This window comes from Rana temporaria, chromosome 6 (assembly GCF_905171775.1).
Source record: "Rana temporaria chromosome 6, aRanTem1.1, whole genome shotgun sequence".
In the NCBI taxonomy this organism is placed as follows: domain Eukaryota; kingdom Metazoa; phylum Chordata; class Amphibia; order Anura; family Ranidae; genus Rana; species Rana temporaria.
The window spans coordinates 101,075,895-101,096,607 of NC_053494.1; the positions used below are offsets into that span (position 1 = coordinate 101,075,895).

At 43.4% G+C, this 20,713-nt stretch overlaps 1 protein-coding gene across 2 annotated transcripts in view; it reads right to left on the bottom strand.

The window, feature by feature from the left end:
• TMEFF2 (transmembrane protein with EGF like and two follistatin like domains 2) overlaps positions 1 to 20,713 on the bottom strand; it is a 909,969-nt gene that overhangs the window by 441,449 nt on the left and 447,807 nt on the right. For both annotated transcript variants that reach the window (XM_040357082.1, XM_040357081.1), the window contains exon 5: positions 10,984 to 11,080. In XM_040357082.1, the coding sequence (XP_040213016.1) occupies positions 10,984 to 11,080 (97 nt within the window). The remainder of the gene's footprint in view (positions 1 to 10,983; positions 11,081 to 20,713) is intronic.

The window sequence follows — 20,713 nt, forward strand, 5'->3', positions numbered from 1 at the left end:
AGAATTATATAGGAGATACTCTGCATATTGCACCAGCACTGCATAGGTTCCTGTGAGATACTCTGCATTAGACAGTTTAGGGCAAGGTTCCTGCTTGTTCTGATAGGGAGAGAATTATATAGGAGATACTCTGCATATTGCACCAGCACTGCATCTGTTCCTGTGAGATACTCTGAATTAGACAGTTTAGAGCAAGGTTCCTGCTTGTTCTGATAGGGAGAGAATTATATAGGAAATACTCTGCATATTGCACCAGCACTGCATCTGTTCCTGTGAGATACTCTGCATTAGACAGTTTAGGGCAAGGTTCCTGCTTGTTCTGATAGGAAGAGAATTATATAAGCGATACTCTGCATATTGTACCAGCACTGCATCTGTTCCTGTGAGATACTCTGCATTAGACAGTTTAGGGCAAGGTTCCTGCTTGTTCTGATAGGGAGAGAATTATATAGGAGATACTCTGCATATTGCACCAGCACTGCATCTGTTCCTGTGAGATACTCTGCATTAGACAGTTTAGGGCAAGGTTCCTGCTTGTTCTGATAGGGAGAGAATTATATAGGAGATACTCTGCATATTGCACCAGCACTGCATAGGTTCCTGTGAGATACTCTGCATTAGACAGTTTAGGGCAAGGTTACTGCTTTTTATGATAGGGAGAGAATTATATAGGAGATACTCTGCATATTGCACCAGCACTGCATCTGTTCCTGTGAGATACTCTGCATTAGACAGTTGAGGGCAAGGTTCCTGCTTGTTCTGATAGGGAGAAAATTATGTAGGAGATACTCTGCATATTGCACCAGCACTGCATCTGTTCCTGTGAGATATTCTGAATTAGACAGTTTAGGGCAAGGTTCCTGCTTGTTCTGATAGGGAGAGAATTATATAGGAGATACTCTGCATATTGCACCAGCACTGCATCTGTTCCTGTGATATACTCTGCGTTAGACAGTTTAGGGCAAGGTTCCTGCTTGTTCTGATAGGGAGAGAATTATATAGGAGATACTCTGCATATTGCACCAGCACTGCATCTGTTCCTGTGAGATACTCTGCATTAGACAGTTTAGGGCAAGGTTCCTGCTTGTTCTGATAGGGAGAGAATTGTATAGGAGATACTCTGCATATTGCACCAGCACTGCATCTGTTCCTGTGAGATACTCTGCATTAGACAGTTGAGGGCAAGGTTCCTGCTTGTTCTGATAGGGAGAAACTTATATAGGAGATACTCTGCATATTGCACCAGCACTGCATCTGTTCCTGTGAGATACTCTGCATTAGACAGTTGAGGGCAAGGTTCCTGCTTGTTCTGATAGGGAGAGAATTATATAGGAAATACTCTGCATATTGCACCAGCACTGCATCTGTTCCTGTGAGATACTCTGCATTAGACAGTTTAGGGCAAGGTTCCTGCTTGTTCTGATAGGGAGAGAATTATATAGTAGATACTCTGCATATTGCATCAGCACTGCACAGGTTCCTGTGAGATACTCTGCATATTACAGCATCACTGAGTAGGTTCCTGTGAGATACTCTGCATATTACAGCAGCACTGAGTAGGTTCCTGTGAGATACTCTGCATATTACAGCAGCACTGAGTAGGTTCCTGTGAGATACTCTGCATATTACACCCAGACCAGCTCATGGCCATCACTGGTGCGTGGCTGGGGGGGATACAGAGGACACAGATGATACACCTCCCACAGAGGACAGCTTTTCATTGCCTCTGGGCAGCCTGGCACACATGAGCGATTACATGCTGCAGTGTCTCCGCAACGACCGCCTTGTTTCGCACATTTTAACAGGTGCTGATTACTGGGTGGCCATGCTGCTGGATCCCCATTACAAGGACAATGTACCGTCCTTAATTCCCTCACTAGAGCGTGATCGCAAGATGCGCGAGTACAAGCGCACGCTGGGAGACGCACTGCTGGTGGAATTCCCACCTGACAGCGGGGGCACAGTGGAAGCACAAGGCGAAGGCAGAGGAGGAGGAAGAGGTCGCCAACGCAGCCGGGGCACCGCCAGCACCTCAGAAGGCAGGGTTAGCATGACCGAAATGTGGAAAAGCTTTGTTAGCATGCCACAACAACCAGCACCACCAGCTGATATGGAATGTTTTAGCAGGAGGCAGCATTTCACCAACATGGTGGAGCAGTATCTGTGCACATGCCTACACGTACTGAATGACGGGTCTGCCCCCTTAAACTTCTGGGTCTCCAAATTGGGCACATGGCCTGAGCTTGCCCTTTACGCCTTGGAGGTGCTGGCCTGCCCTGCAGCCAGTATATTATCTAAAATGTGTATTTAGCACGGCAGGGGACGTTATCACAGACAAGTGCAGCCGCCTGTCCAGAGCCAATGTGGACAAGCTCACGTTCATTAAAATGAACCAGGCATGGATCCCACAGGACTTGTCCGTACCTTGTGCAGAATAGACACCGGGCCGGCCTTACCCAGCCATTCTTTTTTTTCTGATCTTTCTAGGGTTGCCACCTCATCCCTTTAAAAGTGAAAACATATTAATTACACAGGTTCTCTGGCTGATTAAGGTGCTGCTAATTAAACTCACTTGGTGCCTTATCGACATTAAATTAGCCCCAGAACCTGTGTAATTACTATGTGTTCGGGTTTAAAGGGATGAGGTGGCAACTCTAGATCTTTCTCACTCTTTTGGGGTGTACACAAATTTAAAAAATAAATCAATTAAAAAACAAAACTTGCTGTGTTGGCTACCTCGTCCTCCTCTACCGCCGCTTCCACCTACACCGCCACATCCACCGCCACCTCAACCTCCATATGGACCTCGTCCTCCTAGGTCAGGATTAATATTATTATTTTTTTTATGTTATTTTTATTTTTTATGTTATTTTAAGTTATTTCCCGATCCACATTGCAGAGTACTTGCCATGCTCTTCCCGACATTTTGCTGCCACTTGCAGCCCTCTAGCCCTTTCCATTTGTTTTTTAGAGACATTTTAGTAGTCAAAAGTCCGGGACCCCATTGACTTCAATGGGGTTCGGGGTCAAGTTCGGGTCCCGAACCCAGACTTTTTTCCAAAGTTTGGCTGAACCCGTCGAACCCGAACATCCAGGTGTCCGCTCAACTATAATCAGCAGCACTGGGTTTACATCTAGCGGGCATACCATCCAGGGGCAGCAGGAAACTGTACAGTGTTTTTAAACGGGGGGGTTACATGACCTTCAATGACAATTCAACAGCAAAAAAACTTTTCAGCAAATGTTGGCCCCATTGGATCCCTCTAAGGCCCCGTACACACCATAGAATCTATCCGCAGATAAATCCCATCGAATGGGTTTCAGCGGATAGATTCTATGGTGTGTACACTCCGGCGGATATTTATCCGCGGATATTTCCGAATTCCAGCAGATAAATATTTGTCGACATGCACAGAATATCTATCCGCTGGAATCGGATCCCACGGATGGATCCGCTCGTCTGTACAGACTCACCGGATCCATCCGTCCAAAGGGATTCCCCGCACGCGTCGTAATGATTTGACGCATGCGTGGAATTCCTTATATGACAGTGTCGCGCCCGTCGCCGCGTCATAATCGCGGCGACGGCGCGACACGTCATCGCCAAAGGATTTTGGCGCAGATTTCAAAGCGATGGTGTGTACACGCCATCGCATAGAAATCTGCTGAAATCCTCGAGAGGATTTATCCGCGGATACGGTCCGCTGGACCGTATCCGCGGATAAATCCTCTCGTGTGTATGGGGCCATACTCAAAAACCAAAGATCTGTGGTATAATACCAGGTGGTCTTTTCTGAGACAGGAGATTCTCATCAAAGCAACCTAGAGGGACTAGTAAGGGGTCCAAAGAATCATTTTATTAGTCCACAAACCAGTTAGTCCACCTAGTGGAGAAATTCAGAGATACAGTGGAACCTCAGTTTACGAGTAACGCGGTGAGCGCTTTAAAAAGACAAGCAACATTTTTAACCACTTAAGGACCGCCTCCTGCACATTTACGTTGACAGAATGGCACGGCTGGGCACATGCACGTACAGGTACGTCCTGTGCTAGTGCCCAGCCGTGGGTGACGGGCGTGCGCCCGCGACCTGGTCCGAAGCTCCGGGACCGTGGGACCCGCGGACCCGATCTCCGCTGGAGTCCCGCGATCGGTCCCCAGAGCTGAAGAACGGGGAGAGCTGTGTGTAGACACAGCTTCCCCGTTCTTTACTGTGGCGATGTCATTGATCGCATGATCCCTTTTATAGGGATACACAATCGATGATGTCACACCTACAGCCACACCCCCCTACAGTTAGAAACATATATTAGGTTATACATAACCCCTTCAGCGCCCCCTTGTGGTTAACTCCCAAACTGCAATTGTCATTTTCACAGTAAACAATGCATTTTAAATGCATTTTTTGCTGTAAAAATTACAATGGTCCCAAAAATGTGTCAAAATTGTCCGAAGTGTCCGCCATAATGTCGCAGTCATGAAAAAAATTGCTGATTGCCGCCATTAAAAATTATAATTATAAATTATAATAAAAATGCAATAAAACTATGCCCTATTTTGTAAAAGCTATACATTTCGTGCAAACCAACCGATAAACGCTTATTGCCATTTTGTTTACGAAAAATAGGTAGAAGAATAGGTATCGGCCTAAACTGAGGAAAAAATTGTCGCTCTATTTTTGTTTATAGCGCATAAAAATAAAAACCGCAGAGGTGATCAAATACCACCAAAAGAAAGCTCTATTTGTGGGGAAAAAAGGACACCAATTTTGTTTGGGAGCCACGTCGCACAACCACTTAATTGTCTGTTAAAGCGACGCAGTGCCGAATCGCAAAACCTGGCCGGGTCCTTTAGCTGCCTAAAAGTCTGGGTCTTAAGTGGTTAAAGAAATTCTGACTCGGTTTGCGAGTGTTGTCTCGCAAAATAAGCAGAATTCAAGCTAATGTGGCCTTCAGTACTGCATTTGGCCTGAGGTGGGGCCGGAGCCAAACGGTGCCAATCGGTGCAGTTCGGAAATGCACGGAAAGCTTGGCCGACCTCGACAAACTCCAGCGCCCCCCCGCCTCTGGCTGCATGCGGCATTGCACGCCATTGAAGTCAATGCAGAACAAATTATTTTTGTTTCCATTGACTTTAATGGGGAAACTCGCTTTGATATGCGAGTACTTTGAATTACGAGCATTCTCCTGGAACGGATTATGCTAGTAATCCAAGGTTCCACTGTATCCTGTGATATCTGGTCACCTCATATTGGTCGAAATTGTCACAAGTCTGGGTTAGGATAATATACGCTCATCACTGTTAATTTTTTATCATATTAGCCAGCATCATAGCATTATAATACACTGATCACTGAACTTCTGAGTTTACAGTAAAGCAAACTCTTATGCCCTGTACACACGATTGGTTCATCCGATGAAAACGGTCTGATTGATTTTTTCATCAGATATCCGATGAAGCTGACTTTCATCAGTCTTGCCTACACACCATCAGTTAAAAAAAATATCGTGTCAGAACGCGGTGACATAAAACACAACGACGTGCTGAGAAAAATGAAGTTCAATGCTTCCGAGCATGCGTCGACTTGATTCTGAGCATGCGTTGATTTTTAACCGATGGATTTCCCCACAGACGATCATTTTTTTCTATCGTTTTTTTTTAACCATCAGATCATTTTAAAACAGGTTCTAAGTTTTTTCACCGATGGGAAAAAAACTGATGGGGCCCACACACGATCGGTTCGTCTGATGAAAACGGTCCATCAGACCGTTTACATCAGACGAACCAATCGTGTGTACGTGGCATAAGGCGTAAGACATGGGGAATTATAGTTAATTTGGTGTGAAGGACCAGTCATGTCATTTTACAAAATAGTAATTGAATATGATTGACCCAGGTAGATCATGCGAAGGACAAGAACTGGGTATTGAATAAATGGAACAGTCTACTTTACTGTATATATTTTTTCTCTAATTGCATATGCTGACTGATTATTTATTTGTGGAACTGATTCCGAAAATTCTTCACTGCCCATTTCAGAAAGTTCGAAATTCATAATTATAATTTTACTAGGTATATAAAAAAACTTTTATATGTGGGAGGTAACTGTTATTTATATTTGTTGCTGTGGGCACAGCAAGAGCCTACACAAAGTCAAAACGGCTGTCGTTAAAAGTGGAATCCTGTAGGGAAAACTAAGCCCAAGCAATTCTTCATTATGGTTCACTTGTAATAACTTGCTGGGAATGCTGATTTTCCTAACTTTATGTGCTACTTCATTGTAGTCAGTAATGGGTTGGCTTTGGGCATTACAATATAATAAAATTCATGCATTTGATATATTTTTACAAAAAATAATGTTTAGTTAAACATTGGGACATACAGTACATATTTACAGTACTATCTTTTGTTCTGTAGGACTTCCTTCATGAATATATGGTGATACAAAAGCAAAATTCACCCTAAAGCATTTAAAAACATTTGCAGTTTCATGCAGTAAAGCAATATTGGGATCTACGCTAAAATTGAGCATTTTTATAATGCTATAATGTGAGTTGACCTACGTAATGCAAAATAAGTGCTGAGAAGCACTGAGCTACTGGATCTACTACTAGAAGCTGGAAAAGAGTTTCAGCAAATTACTTCCCTACAATGGGTGAGTACCTTAAAATGGAATCTATGGTGCAATTACCTAGTAGGTAGAAATAATCTGTAGACTTCACAACATGGTATAATCCAGGACCAGCCTGTCACTCTCTCTAACTTGGCAGCACACAAGTTAGGGAGCAGCATTTCTAGTAGGTTGTGGAATATTAAATAGTATTTGGAAGACTTGCTGACAATATTGTCACTTTTAATTAACAGATCTAATCTATCTAACAATTCTCCTGACAGTTGTCTTTTAAACAAAAGTGCAAATTATAACACTTAACCCATTGTTAGTGTCCTAACATCCTGCAGTCCAAGATGTGGAGAAAATTATTTCCTTCTGTATATTAAAGAAAACATATGTTAAGAAAATATGTAGGCTTAATTACCTCTTCCTTTGAAAACACTAGCCCCCTGGCTGTTATGTTGAGTTGGTACTTGGAACATGGTCAAGGGCTCTAACTGCAGTAGAAAATGTCAGCCTCCATATTTATCTCAGTGCAAGTTTCTTCTAAGTCACAATTTAAAAAGGAACTTTGGTATATTTAAAAAGCAGGAGTGCATTCTACCAATAAATTACTAACTATAGCCAATTAACAAATATAACTATGTTCCTTGCAATGAGAGAACAGCTGACTTTCATCTCTGAACCTGAAAATCTTGAACCGTTTGTATCTGACCTTCCTTTTAATACAGTGCTGCAGTTATCTTTTATAATGCACACAGTCTCTAAAAGGCTTTTGATAGACGTGAGTAGTCTCAGTTACCTTAGGTAAGTGCTAAGTGTAGGGTTTTTTGTGTTTGCTGCCAGTGCAGGTAAATTTAAGCAGGTCTATGCTGCGATCTAGGCCTGTGTGTTTTGATCTGGGGGCAGGGGAGTGGTTTAGTGTAGCAATAGGTGACTGGTATGTACTTCAGCTCTTGGGCACATCCTCTGTTTCCAGGGTGAATGTTCTGGAAAAGGGGCAGGGCAGAGGGCTGGAGTGACATGAGGTGCATGTGAGGAGCTCTGACCAATCCCCAACTAGGATTGGCAGGGGGCAGGCCTCCTACATATACCCATTGTCAGACTGCTGGGGAAGGAGTTGTCGGCTGTGTGAACTGGAAGATGGAGTGCTAGACTGTCGTGCCTGAGGGAACCTCTTTTTTCAGGGGGGGTGTCCTTAGGTGGAGGAGCTCGGGAGTTGGGAGGGAGTCTTTCCTTACGTGGTCATGGAGAGGTGTCCTGGAACAGGAACTGGAGGAGACAGTTGGTCCACATGTCCAAAGTCTTTCAGGAAGGATCCAGGGATGGTGTCGGTGAGTGAAAGCAAATTGGAGAGATCTGGAAGAGGCATGCCAGGGGAGCTGGATGCAGAGCCAGAGGGAGAGACTCTGGAGTTAGTGTCAAATTGATGCAGCCATGAGGGTGGGCAGGATTTGTCAGCCTTGCTGGCATCAGTAGTACATCACCTTTTATTCTTCTCAATTAAACAGTTGCTGCCATAAAGGGGTACTGCAGGTGCCGGTCTACAAAGGGTCATCAAGTAAATTCACTGGGACTTATTCAGAGCGAGGCCTAGTCATGTTCTGATGGTGTGAAAAGATTACTAAGACTGTGACAGAAAGTAGTGTGCTGGAGGAAGAAGTGTTCTGAGGTAAAAGACTGTCAAGTTTAGGGTCAGCCATCTTGTCCTTTTTGATGAGTTTGATACGTGTGATGCAGTTACTATAGTCTTCAAAGTACCAATTCATCCTATGGGCATCCCATGTGCCTTGTCCCCAACCAAGTTCAACCCCATAATACAATAACAAAAACAAGCAAGAGACTGTTCATTGACTAAGGGAGTGTGTCTAATGAATGTCTGGCAGCAGGGTGGAATGTGTGGATGTTGTAACATGTAGCAACCCATCGCTACATTATTAAAAATGTTTTTGATCAAAAGATAAGATTTATCTCTTGCCATTAATCCACAGTGATTTGACAATGCCTATTCCCAGTACAGCTGGCCATAAACAGTTCAAATCTCAACCAGTTCAGCAAAGACCAGCTGAGATTTGAACCATATATGGGCAGGCTGAGTGTGCCCAAGTTGATCGATGAATCAACTCGGGGACAACCAGCATGTCGGATCTTTCATGCAAGTATTGCATATAGCCACCAACAGTTATCACTGTGTGTTCTCCTAAAATAAACAACTCCCCACTCCACCCCCCCAGGAGGGATTCTTCCATCAACACTGACTGTGTTAAGGGGGAATCAAGTGATTTTTCCTGCAACAAACACAATCACTTCATCTATGGCTGGCTTTAGCCACAGCCATGTTGCTCTTTCTGTGCATACAATGTGTAACTATAACCCTATCAACTTCTAGCTGCACTAGCATTTCTATTTTCTTCTTCCATAAAATGTCATTTGCCCATACAAATGCAACACCTTTCCTTCTGGTTAGTGTCTGGAGCCATCTCTGGTAAATTGTATTACTGAATATAACAAATTAAAACATTTTCCAAAAAATAACACATCCACTCTTGGTAAACACTGTGTTTTAAAACGTTATATTATTGAATATACCCTGGAAGAAGGGTACCAGTGAAAGTGGCAACATTGATAAATAACGGTGCACCCACAATAAAATGTTTACAGTATGTGTACAAACATCAGCAGTAAGGTAGTTTTACATTGGATTTTTAAAGCACTGAGTATGTGAATTTGTGTATGCAACTGTACTAGAAACTTTGATCATTTCGCAGGTGAGCTACTTTTATTTAGTCACAATAAATATACCCAATAAAGTAGGTATGACCAATATCAGCAAACACATGAACAGAGGCAACAAAAGGGGATGCTGTTTTCAAATGTATTGCAACGGAACAGCAGGCTGATTCAGCTCTTTTAAAAACCTAACATTAATGACTAGCTTCTTCATCTTCACAATCACAGCAGGATGATACATCTCACTGGGGTACCATTCAAACATCCTCCTCAAAGCACTCTTTGACTGCTGCTCAAGATTTTCCTCTATATCTAACACTTTTGTTAAAGACCCAAGAAAACAAATGTCATTGTCAATAATGATGGTGGACACTGATAATGGCCACCCTTAGATTATTAGGGATAAAAAAAGATCAGGATGGTCAAGAAGCATTTAATGCCACAGATTATGTTCTCCTGCACTATTGGGTATTCCTTGCCTCCCTCTTTGAGGGTTGTGGAAATTAATTCCAGGCAGCTTGAAAGTTTGCAGTGCCAAAGTGTAAGGATCTCCACCTTTAATATGTATTCATCTAGGCACACATGGGAAGTTCAACACTCCTACTGCATATTATACAATAGCCTAATGAAAAAGAGCCCATTTTCAACCATGTTTTGTGCCAAAATCAAAATATGATAAGCTTAAGGACATGATGAAAAAACATTTTACCACTCATTGTTGTAGTTTAAAATGTTATATTGTGACAGCAGGCAGGTAAAACCGCCTGGTTGCATCCAGGATAGCAAATATGTGTGTCCCAAGTTCAGGCTCTATGCCGACTTGTACTACTAAGGGGAAGGGCTGAGAAGTCCTGCAGGGGTAGGAGGTAATGAGCCCAGCTGGCTCATTAAGGCCTCTACAAAATCTCCCAGCATGCAAAGGGAGTTGCTCCATCCTGGAATCAGTTTTGTGCCTGTTTAGACTGGGGAGCGTGGTACCTGTCTGTGCTGTGAGACAACACCTGTGTGGCAAGCCTCTTTAACAGGGAGATAGGTGCTGGGGACAGCACAATGCTGCACCTAGCTTATAGCCAGGGAACCTGTGTGTAGAAAGTGGCCAAGTTGGCAAGGATTTTATTTCATGTTTCTTTTTGTTTTGCTGTTTTTGGACCATTGTAAATAGTGTAAATAAACTGTACCTTTGTTTTTTCACCTTCACTGTGGTTTGCAGTGCCTAATTTTTGTGTAGTGAACCCATCCAGGCGGTCACACACTGCAGCCGAGCTAACCACCTCACAATATGTTAAAACTCTCAAACTAAAAGTTTGAAAAGTTGAAAAGAGAAAAACATATATTCAAAATATCCTTGACATTTTATTTTGATGCAAACATCTGTGAAAATCAAATCAGGACATCATAGGGTTACACAAATTTGTGCAGAATGGTAGTGTTCAGAAAGCCCATACTTTCCAACTGGATCAAAACTAAGTAGGCCCAAGTAGAAAAATAATTGTTGAAAATATGTTAAGAACTCTCCAGAAAACAAATGCACTGTAAATGTTGATTTGCATATTTGACCTTTGTGACATATTATAATTCTGAATACTGTGCATATAGGAGGTTCTGTCAATGACTGGTTATATTAGATGGTAAAGGCTCTTACCAGACATCCTCAGCATCTTCATCACACTCTGCTCCAAACTGACAAATATCACAGGTTGATGTCTCCTTTTGACTGGTCTCCCCAGACCCTTCATTGGCTGTAAGATACAAATAGTAATACAATAAGAACTACAGCTAAATCATAATTTATGCTGTTAGGGAGATTTAAAAAAAAATGTTTTTGGGGAGATAAAACAGAATATTCAGTTTTGAAAAACTGTGGAAACCACAATATATTCTGAAACTGTAAATATTATAAAATGAGTGAGATTACAAATAATACATCATTCATAATTTCTTCAATGTCATATCAAGTAGTACATACATTCATAGGAATGTGATTTACAACAAAGATTGTCATTTACAGTATATTGGATTCACCATTTAACTTTTAAAAGTAAGGACTAAAGGACATTAATTTGACAGTAGTAATCATAAAACTTCTACCCTTTCTAACATTTCTAAGTACTTTATATTAGTACATGAAAGTGATGAACATGATTTGCAGTCCACAACCGACAGTTTGCTTTTGCTTTCAAAAGTGGTGATAACTTCCACTGTAAAGTACTTGAACTGAAAGCCGTTTTGGATTTTCCATTTAAAGACTGAAGACCAAAATGGGCCTAATTGCCAACAAAAAATAATTCATAAACGTAGAGATCTGCATAATTAGTTGAATCAAAAGTACAGACTAGTGTTAGCAAGTGACCATAATAAAGTTTTTAATGTGACAAGTTATAGTCCATCCAAATTTAAAGTGGTCATGTACAGCTGCTAAGTTTTAGCAAATTCCTAATGAGGAAGCAACTGTATAACTATGAATAATAACCACATAACCAACCAAAAGAATGTAGCCAACCTGTACATAATCAATCAATATGCAATACAGACTGCTAAGTATTTTGGTATAGATTATGATGCCCTGATGAATGGCACAGGTATCTATGTGACAAACTAGATACCTATCAAAAATTAGCATGCCAAGGTTGTCCAGTGCCCAGTACCAATGTCATCTTTTAACTCATCCTTTTCCAACCTTTTTACCCCATGGACCCCTTGAAATATGTTTTCAGGTCTCAGAGAACCCTTAAAAAAGGTGCACCTCTCTCTTCTGTCACTAGGTGGCATTGACACCTGTGGACTTAGAATGACAAGGGCATAGTGAGTTCACAGGTTAGGAGTAGATAGGTTGTCCTAGCCAATTGGTAGGAGTCTCTTTGGCCCCATGAACTGCTGGGAAAGCCTATTTATTTGGGAGGAGTCAGGTGATCGGGACTCTGTGCCACCTGGACGGCTGTCTGGGTGGACGTGTGTTACATAGTTACATAGTTACATAGTTACATAGTTAGTCAGGTTGAAAAAAGACACAAGTCCATCCAGTTCAACCACAAAAAAACAAAATAAAAAAACACAGTAAAATCCTATACACCCAACTCCATACCCACAGTTGATCCAGAGGAAGGCAAAAAACCCCAGCGGAGCATGATCCAATTTGCTACAGCAGGGGAAAAAATTCCTTCCTGATCCCCCGAGAGGCAATCGGATTTACCCTGGATCAACTATACCTACAAATCTTAGTACTCAGTTATATTCTGTACATTTAGGAAAGAATCCAGACCTTTCTTAAAGCAATCTACTGAGCTGGCCAGAACCACCTCTGGAGGGAGTCTGTTCCACATTTTCACAGCTCTTACTGTGAAAAAACCTTTCCGTATTTGGAGGTGAAATCTCTTTTCCTCTAGACGTAAAGAGTGCCCCCTTGTCCTCAGTGATGACCGTAAAGTGAATAACTCAACACCAAGTTCACTGTATGGACCTCTTATATATTTGTACATGTTGATCATATCCCCCCTTATTCTCCTCTTCTCAAGAGTGAATAAATTTAGTTCCTCTAATCTTTCCTCATAGCTGAGCTCCTCCATGCCTCTTATCAGTTTGGTTGCTCTTCTCTGCACTTTCTCCAGTTCTCCTATATCCTTTTTGAGAACTGGTGCCCAAAACTGAACTGCATATTCCAGATGAGGTCTTACTAATGATTTGTACAGGGGCAAAATTATATCTCTGTCTCTGGAGTCCATACCTCTCTTAATACAAGAAAGGACTTTGCTCGCTTTGGAAACCGCAGCTTGGCATTGCATGCCATTATTGAGCTTATGATCAACTAAAACCCCCAGATCCTTCTCCACTACAGACCCCCCCAGTTGTACTCCCCCTAGTATGTATGATGCATGCATATTCTTAGCCCCCAAGTGCATAACTTTACATTTATCTACATTAAACCTCATCTGCCACTTAGTCGCCCAATCAGACAGAGCATTGAGGTCGGCTTGTAAATTGGAGACATCCTGTAAGGACGTTATTCCACTGCATAGCTTGGTGTCATCTGCAAAGACAGAAATGTTACTTTTGATCTCAGACCCAATATCATTTATAAATATATTGAAAAGTAAGGGTCCCAGCACTGAACCTTGGGGTACACCACTGATAACATTGGACCATTCAGAGTAAGAATCATTAACCACGACTCTCTGAATTCTGTCTTTCAGCCAGTTTTCTATCCATTTACAAACTGATATATCCAATCCTGTAGACCTTACCTTACACATGAGCCGTGTGTGCGGAACTGTATCGAACGCTTTTGCAAAATCCAAATATATCACGTCCACAGCCACGCCTCTGTCCAGGGTTTTACTTACCTCTTCATAAAAGGAAATCAGGTTTGTCTGACAACTTCTGTCTTTCATGAATCCATGTTGTCTGCTGCTTAAATAGTTTTTTTCCTGCAAGAACTCATCCATGTGGTCTTTTATTAAACGTTCCAGTATCTTCCCAACTATAGAAGTTAAACTAACAGGTCTATAGTTACTTGGTAAAGACTTTGTTCCCTTTTTAAATATGGGCACCACATTGGCCCTGCGCCAATCCAGTGGTACTATTCCTGTCTTTAATGAGTCCCTAAATATTAGATACAGTGGCTTTGAAATGACAGAGCTCAACTCACCTAGGATCCGTGGATGGATGCCATCAGGTCCAGGTGCTTTATCCACCTTTATTCTGTCTAAATATTTCTGGACCATATCACTTTTGAGCCATTGTGGATTTGGGGCTGTGTCACTCCCACCCCCATTTTGGACATGAGCTCCCCCATGCTCCATTGTATACACAGAGCTGAAGAAAACATTTAGTAAATTTGCCTTCTCTTTGTCCCCAGTCACCCACTCTAGATTATTTTGTAAGGGGCCTACATGCTCAGACTTCACCTTTTTACTATTAATATATTTAAATAATTTTTTGGGGTTTGTCCTACTATCTTTTGCAATCTGTCGTTCGTTTTGAATTTTTGCATCCTTGATTTCCTTTTTGCATATCCTGTTATATTCTTTGTAACATTTAAACAACACTAGTGTTCCTTCATTTTTATATTTTTTAAAAGCTACTTGCTTATTGTTTATAGCTTTTTTAACTTTGACCGTGAGCCACATAGGTTTTATTTTTAGCCTTTTAAACTTATTGCCCATGGGAACATACTTTGCAGTGAGGTTCCACACAGTCTTTTTGAAGAATTCCCATTTCTGTTCTGTGTTCATCTGTGCCAATAGTCCCTCCCAGTCCAAGTCCTGGAGAGCAGCCCTCATCCTTGGAAAATTTGCTCTCTTAAAATTTAGTGTTTTAATATTTCCTGTATGTATTTCTTGCTTATAGTTAACATTAAATGAAATCATGTTATGATCACTGCTACCCAGGTGTTCCTTTATCTGAACATTAGTAATAAGCTCTGCATGGTTTGAAATTATCAGGTCCAACAGGGCATCATTCCTAGTTGGGGCCTCAATAAACTGCACCATAAAATTGTCCTGCAATAGGTTTTTAAATTTTTGTCCTTTAACTGTCCCAGAAGTGCCATTAATCCAGTCAATTTCTGGGTAGTTAAAATCCCCCATTATTATCACCGTCCCAGACCTTGCAGCCCTTTCCATCTGTGCAAGGAGCTGAGTCTCCACCTCCTCATTAACATTGGGTGGTTTATAACAAACTCCAATGATTAATTTTGAACTACGCACATCTGTATGCAGTTCCACCCATAATGCTTCAGCCTCATCACACTCTCCATCAACCAGGTTCTCTTTCACGCTTGCTTTGAGGTCACTTCTCACATAGAGACAGACCCCTCCACCTTTCCTTTTTACCCTGTCTTTCCGAAAGAGAGCATAGCCAGGAATATTAATAGCCCAGTCATGTGAGGATTGAAGCCAAGTTTCAGCAATACCGATTACATCATAGCTCTCCTCATGCATCAGAGCTTCCAGTGTTGTATTGCTCCTGGTTGCTAGGCCAGAAGCCTGAGGCCTATTCGGGAGCACCTGGTTTCTAGGCTGTCTGAGGCCTATCCAGGACTGTAAGAAGCAGCGCGGGTTTGGGGCTTCAGGTCGGGAGCCTTACCAAACTGCAGAGATTCAGCTGGACTGGGAACCAAATGTTGCTAGAAGTGAAGGAGAAGCAGTCAATATTGACTGTTGAAAGTTCAGTTGCTATAGCAGTTCTACAAAATACAGTGCGCTACATTCAGCTTAAAGGCCCTATACCTGTATAGCTGCCTGTCTATTACTATTTATGGTCTGGAGAATCTGCCAATTGCTATTGCATTTGCCTAAGGGTGTCCTGGCCCTAACCCAGTTCTTGTTAGGAGACAATAAAATCAATTTTGTTGCATTTAAAAAGTGACTGGCGCCCATGTTTCTAACTTGCATTACACCCACCATGCCCAATGACCTGTACCCTGAGGAGGAATGTCAGTTCTCCATGATTCTGGGGGTCACCTTTAGGCCCTTAGATGCCACTACATAAAGCTTTATTAGAGATTTTGGTACAGGAGCAGAGTACAGAATTTGAACTGCACAGTGGGATACAACAACTGTATCAAGTTTAGTTTAATGAAAAATGAATCCTTAATCCGCAAAATCCAAGGCCTATACAATAACATGAGTGAATCTAGTGGTTACAGGAAACAGCTAGGTGGACCATTTGGAGTAAGCAGTGGTAGCGTAATACTTAAACTGGGCAGACTCAAAAAAATGATCCACATACTTCAAGTCAAAATATATAGTTCACGTTTATACTAGTCAGTTCCTGGTGCATTGTAAATGGGTAATTTCAGTGATCAATTCTTCAATGGAAGGGGAGTGGTTGGACATCCAGTGCCAAGATATTATAGTTCTGGCAGTATAAAGAAGTGCAATAAAACATAAAGGATGGTTACGTTTTATGGCATATTCCATGGTGCTAATTGTGTGTATTGTGCTATCCCTTGCCTCCTGGAATGAGACAAAACCCACTTCCTCCATGTGTATTATTGAGGGGATGTAAGGTTATAGTCTATTAGCAATGAGTTTGGAAAGTACCTTTGGGTTAATATTAAACAGGGATAATGTGTCATATATAACAGAGAGTGAGGCATCCTTATCTCCTTTGGATCAGGGTGATGTGAGATTCATAGAAAGCAAAGTAACAAGTGGAGGATATATAATTAAAAGTAGTTTCAAAGATTGGTGATAAGGCATCTTTGAATTGTTTGAAGAAGGTTGCTATGAAGCTGTCAAGACCTGGACTATTGCCAGTAGTTGAAGAGGAAATCGTATGTTTTATTACTAATGTAATAATTGGACTGAAGGGGACTTAATGGCTTTCTTCAGAAGGACAGGGGATTTGGTGGAGTCTATGCAGTCTCAAAGACAGGATTGGATATCTGGCTATTGAGACAGTTGTCTTTATATTGTACAAGTCAGTATAGAATAAAAAAAAAGTCACGGCAATGTCTGAGGGGCCATGTAGTATAGTCCTTTTTGGAGTTTGGATTTGGGAATGACTGTTTCACAACATCAATTGGTCCCAGTATGGTGTCACTTCTGGTTACGTCACTTTGATGTCATATCCAACATACTAGGGTTGTCCAGATACCGATACCAGTATCGGTATCGGGACCGATACCGAGTATTTGCGGGAGTACTCGTACTCGCGCAAATACCCCCGATACCTAAATAGAATACTTTCCCCCCCCTTTCCCCCCCCCGCCGCTGCATCGCGCCGCCGCATCGAGGGACATGGCTAGAGGGACATTGCTGCATATGTGAGGGACATGGCTAGAGGGACATTGCTGCATATGTGAGGGACATGACTGCATATGTGAGGGACATGGCTAGAGGGACATGGCTGCATATGTGAGGGACTGTCACGATCGCTATCGTGCCAAACAGACAGCGAGGCGTGGTCACGCCCCAAGTGGCTCTGAGTGGGATTGAACCCAGGACTTCTCCATTGTTGCTCCAGGTCTTTGCCTCTGAGCCACTTCTCAAGTTCATATTCTGCTTGCTGTTCATCAAAGCCTGGTTCTGAACTATGTGCTGATTGCCTGTCTTTGAATCTCCCTGCAATCTGCACCTGTTTATCCTGGTCCAGCTGAGGCAGGTTTCCTAATCAACCAGGGTATAAAGCCCTGCCTCACTATGAGGCAGGTGTCAGTTCATTGTTCTCTGATAGTCCTGTCTGTGCCAACGGTTCCTGTGATCCTGTAGTTGTCTTCAGCCTACAAGACTGACCCCGGCTTCTGACCCTTTTGGCTTATGTACCCTGGAATGCTGCTGTCTCCTGCCCTTTGACCCCGGCCTGTACTTTCGGATTTTCCCTGCCTTCTCCAGCCCTTGACCCACGGCTTGTGCCCCGGATTTGTCTTTGGTTCCTGTCTGCAACCCTGAACTTTCCGTCAGTAGTTACCTGACTCTCTTTGGAATCCTGGACCACGGCTATACTTGGGCTATCCTTGGCAAATCCCTATCAAGCCCCCGTGCACAGACTCACAGCCCAGGTAGTGTCTTACCTGTATTACCTTGGGCTGTGTGTATTTGTAAGGGTGAGCATACAAACCTGCAAAATGGACTCCACTCAAGGTAAGCCCTTACATAATGAACTGACCTATAACATGGAGTCCGCAGAGTTGTACAAAATGCTCACCTCCCTGGCTTTGCAAGTCTCCAGCCTGGGCCATACCATTTCTGAACTACCGCAAGAAGTTCTATTGCTTAAAGGGACAGTACGCCCAGCCCCGGAACCAGCATATCCTGAGCCATTTGTTGTGATGCCAGAGAGGTTTGACGGTAGCCGTGCATCCTTCTCATGCTTTAAGATGGATTGTGAGTTGTTGTTTACTCTTAAACCTAAGACCTATGCCACAGACTATGTTAAAGTTTGCGCTTCCATCAACCTGCTCACAGGGCAAATCAAATCATGGGCTCATCAATTGTTGCAGGAAAAGAGTCCAGTCTTGGACAGCTGGGAAACTTTCATGTTTGCTCTGGACTCACACATTCCTGTCTCCAAGAGAACCAGTATTCCCAAGTCTGCTCTCGGTTCACGTGGCCTACGAGTATCCAGGGACAGGAATTCCCAGTACAGATATGACACCAAGCCAGCCCAGCATGTGCCAAGGTATGAAACTCTGTATGTGCCCAGCCATGAAGCTCCAACACCACATAGCCTTGACGCTCCTGTGGATGCACACACGCCTACCTTGGAGGATGAGGAACCCATGCAGATCGGGGCCATCCGATCCAGCCTATCTAAGGTAGAAAGAGAGCGGAGGAGAGGCTATGGACTTTGTTTTTATTGTGGTGTTAGCGGGCACCTTATATCTCTCTGCCCAACTCGCCCACCTCGGCCAAGGGTTCTTCAGGTGGGTACTATTGGGAGTTTTTTCTCTACCCCAGAATCTTTGCCTGCTATGCAGCTTGAAGTTCCTTTGCCCCAGTCTGACATTCTGGCTCCAGTGTCTCCAGTTTCAGTGTCCCCAGTTCCCGTGTCTCCTGTGTCCCCAGTTCCTGTGTCTCCAGTTCCTGTGTCTCCAGTTCCTGTGTCTCCAGCGTCTTCTGTTCCAGTTCCAGCGTCTTCTGTTTCAGTTCCTGTGTCCCCAGTTCCAGTTCCTGTGTCTTCAGTTCCGGTGTCCCCAGTTCCAGTTCCTGTATCTTCAGTTCCGGTGTCCCCAGTTCCAGTGTCTTCAGTTCCGGTGTCCCCAGTTCCAGTTCCTGTGTCTTCAGTTCCGGTGTCCCCAGTTGAAGTTCCAGATCATGTGTCCCCATGTGAAGTTTTTCCACCTGACTGCACATATGCCTCGAATGGTACTATGGTCCGTAAGCAGGATCTAGCAGTGTTTGAACAAGCTTTACAAGCAGTGAGTGCACCCCCTACCAGAACTTCAAAAGCAACGAAGTCCAAAAAGAAAAAGAAAAAGTCTTCGGACTCTGTCGTTGGTGCTTTGTTTCCCCATGGTTTGGACGAGAACTGTTTGTATGGCATGGATGCCTATGGCAACATATCTCTCCTGTCGGACGATGTGTTTGACTACTCTAGTGAAGAGGGTGGTTTGGACTTTACAGACTGTGTCTATGAGGAAGCTCCTTCCAACGCCCGGAGGGCGTTTTTAAGGGGGGGGAACTGTCACGATCGCTATCGTGCCAAACAGACAGCGAGGCGTGGTCACGCCCCAAGTGGCTCTGAGTGGGATTGAACCCAGGACTTCTCCATTGTTGCTCCAGGTCTTTGCCTCTGAGCCACTTCTCAAGTTCATATTCTGCTTGCTGTTCATCAAAGCCTGGTTCTGAACTATGTGCTGATTGCCTGTCTTTGAATCTCCCTGCAATCTGCACCTGTTTATCCTGGTCCAGCTGAGGCAGGTTTCCTAATCAACCAGGGTATAAAGCCCTGCCTCACTATGAGGCAGGTGTCAGTTCATTGTTCTCTGATAGTCCTGTCTGTGCCAATGGTTCCTGTGATCCTGTAGTTGTCTTCAGCCTACAAGACTGACCCCGGCTTCTGACCCTTTTGGCTTATGTACCCTGGAATGCTGCTGTCTCCTGCCCTTTGACCCCGGCCTGTACTTTCGGATTTTCCCTGCCTTCTCCAGCCCTTGACCCACGGCTTGTGCCCCGGATTTGTCTTTGGTTCCTGTCTGCAACCCTGAACTTTCCGTCAGTAGTTACCTGACTCTCTCTGGAATCCTGGACCACGGCTATACTTGGGCTATCCTTGGCAAATCCCTATCAAGCCCCCGTGCACAGACTCACAGCCCAGGTAGTGTCTTACCTGTATTACCTTGGGCTGTGTGTATTTGTAAGGGTGAGCATACAAACCTGCAAAATGGACTCCACTCAAGGTAAGCCCTTACAGGGACATGGCTAGAGGGACATTGCTGCATATGTGAGGGACATGGCTAGAGGGACATTGCTGCATATGTGAGGGACATGGCTAGAGGGACATTGCTGCATATGTGAGGGACATGGCTAGAGGGACATGGCTGCATATGTGAGGGACATGGCTAGAGGGACATGGCTGCATATGTGAGGGACATGGCTAGAGGGACATGGCTGCATATGTGGGGGACATGGCTGCATATGGGGGGGACATGGCTGCATATGTGGGGGACATGGCTGCATATGGGGGGGACATGGCTGCATTTGGGGACACATTTAAAAAAAGTATCGGTATTCGGTATCGGCGACTACTTGAAAAAAAGTATCGGTACTTGTACTCGGTCCTAAAAAAGTGGTATCGGGACAACCCTACAACATACCCTTGAAAAAATTGGATATGACAAACCGTGTCACAGTGTGGCTTAGCAGAAACAGGAAGTGATGTAACTGGAAGTGGTGCCATACTGGGACCGATCGATGTGGTGAGATCCTGAT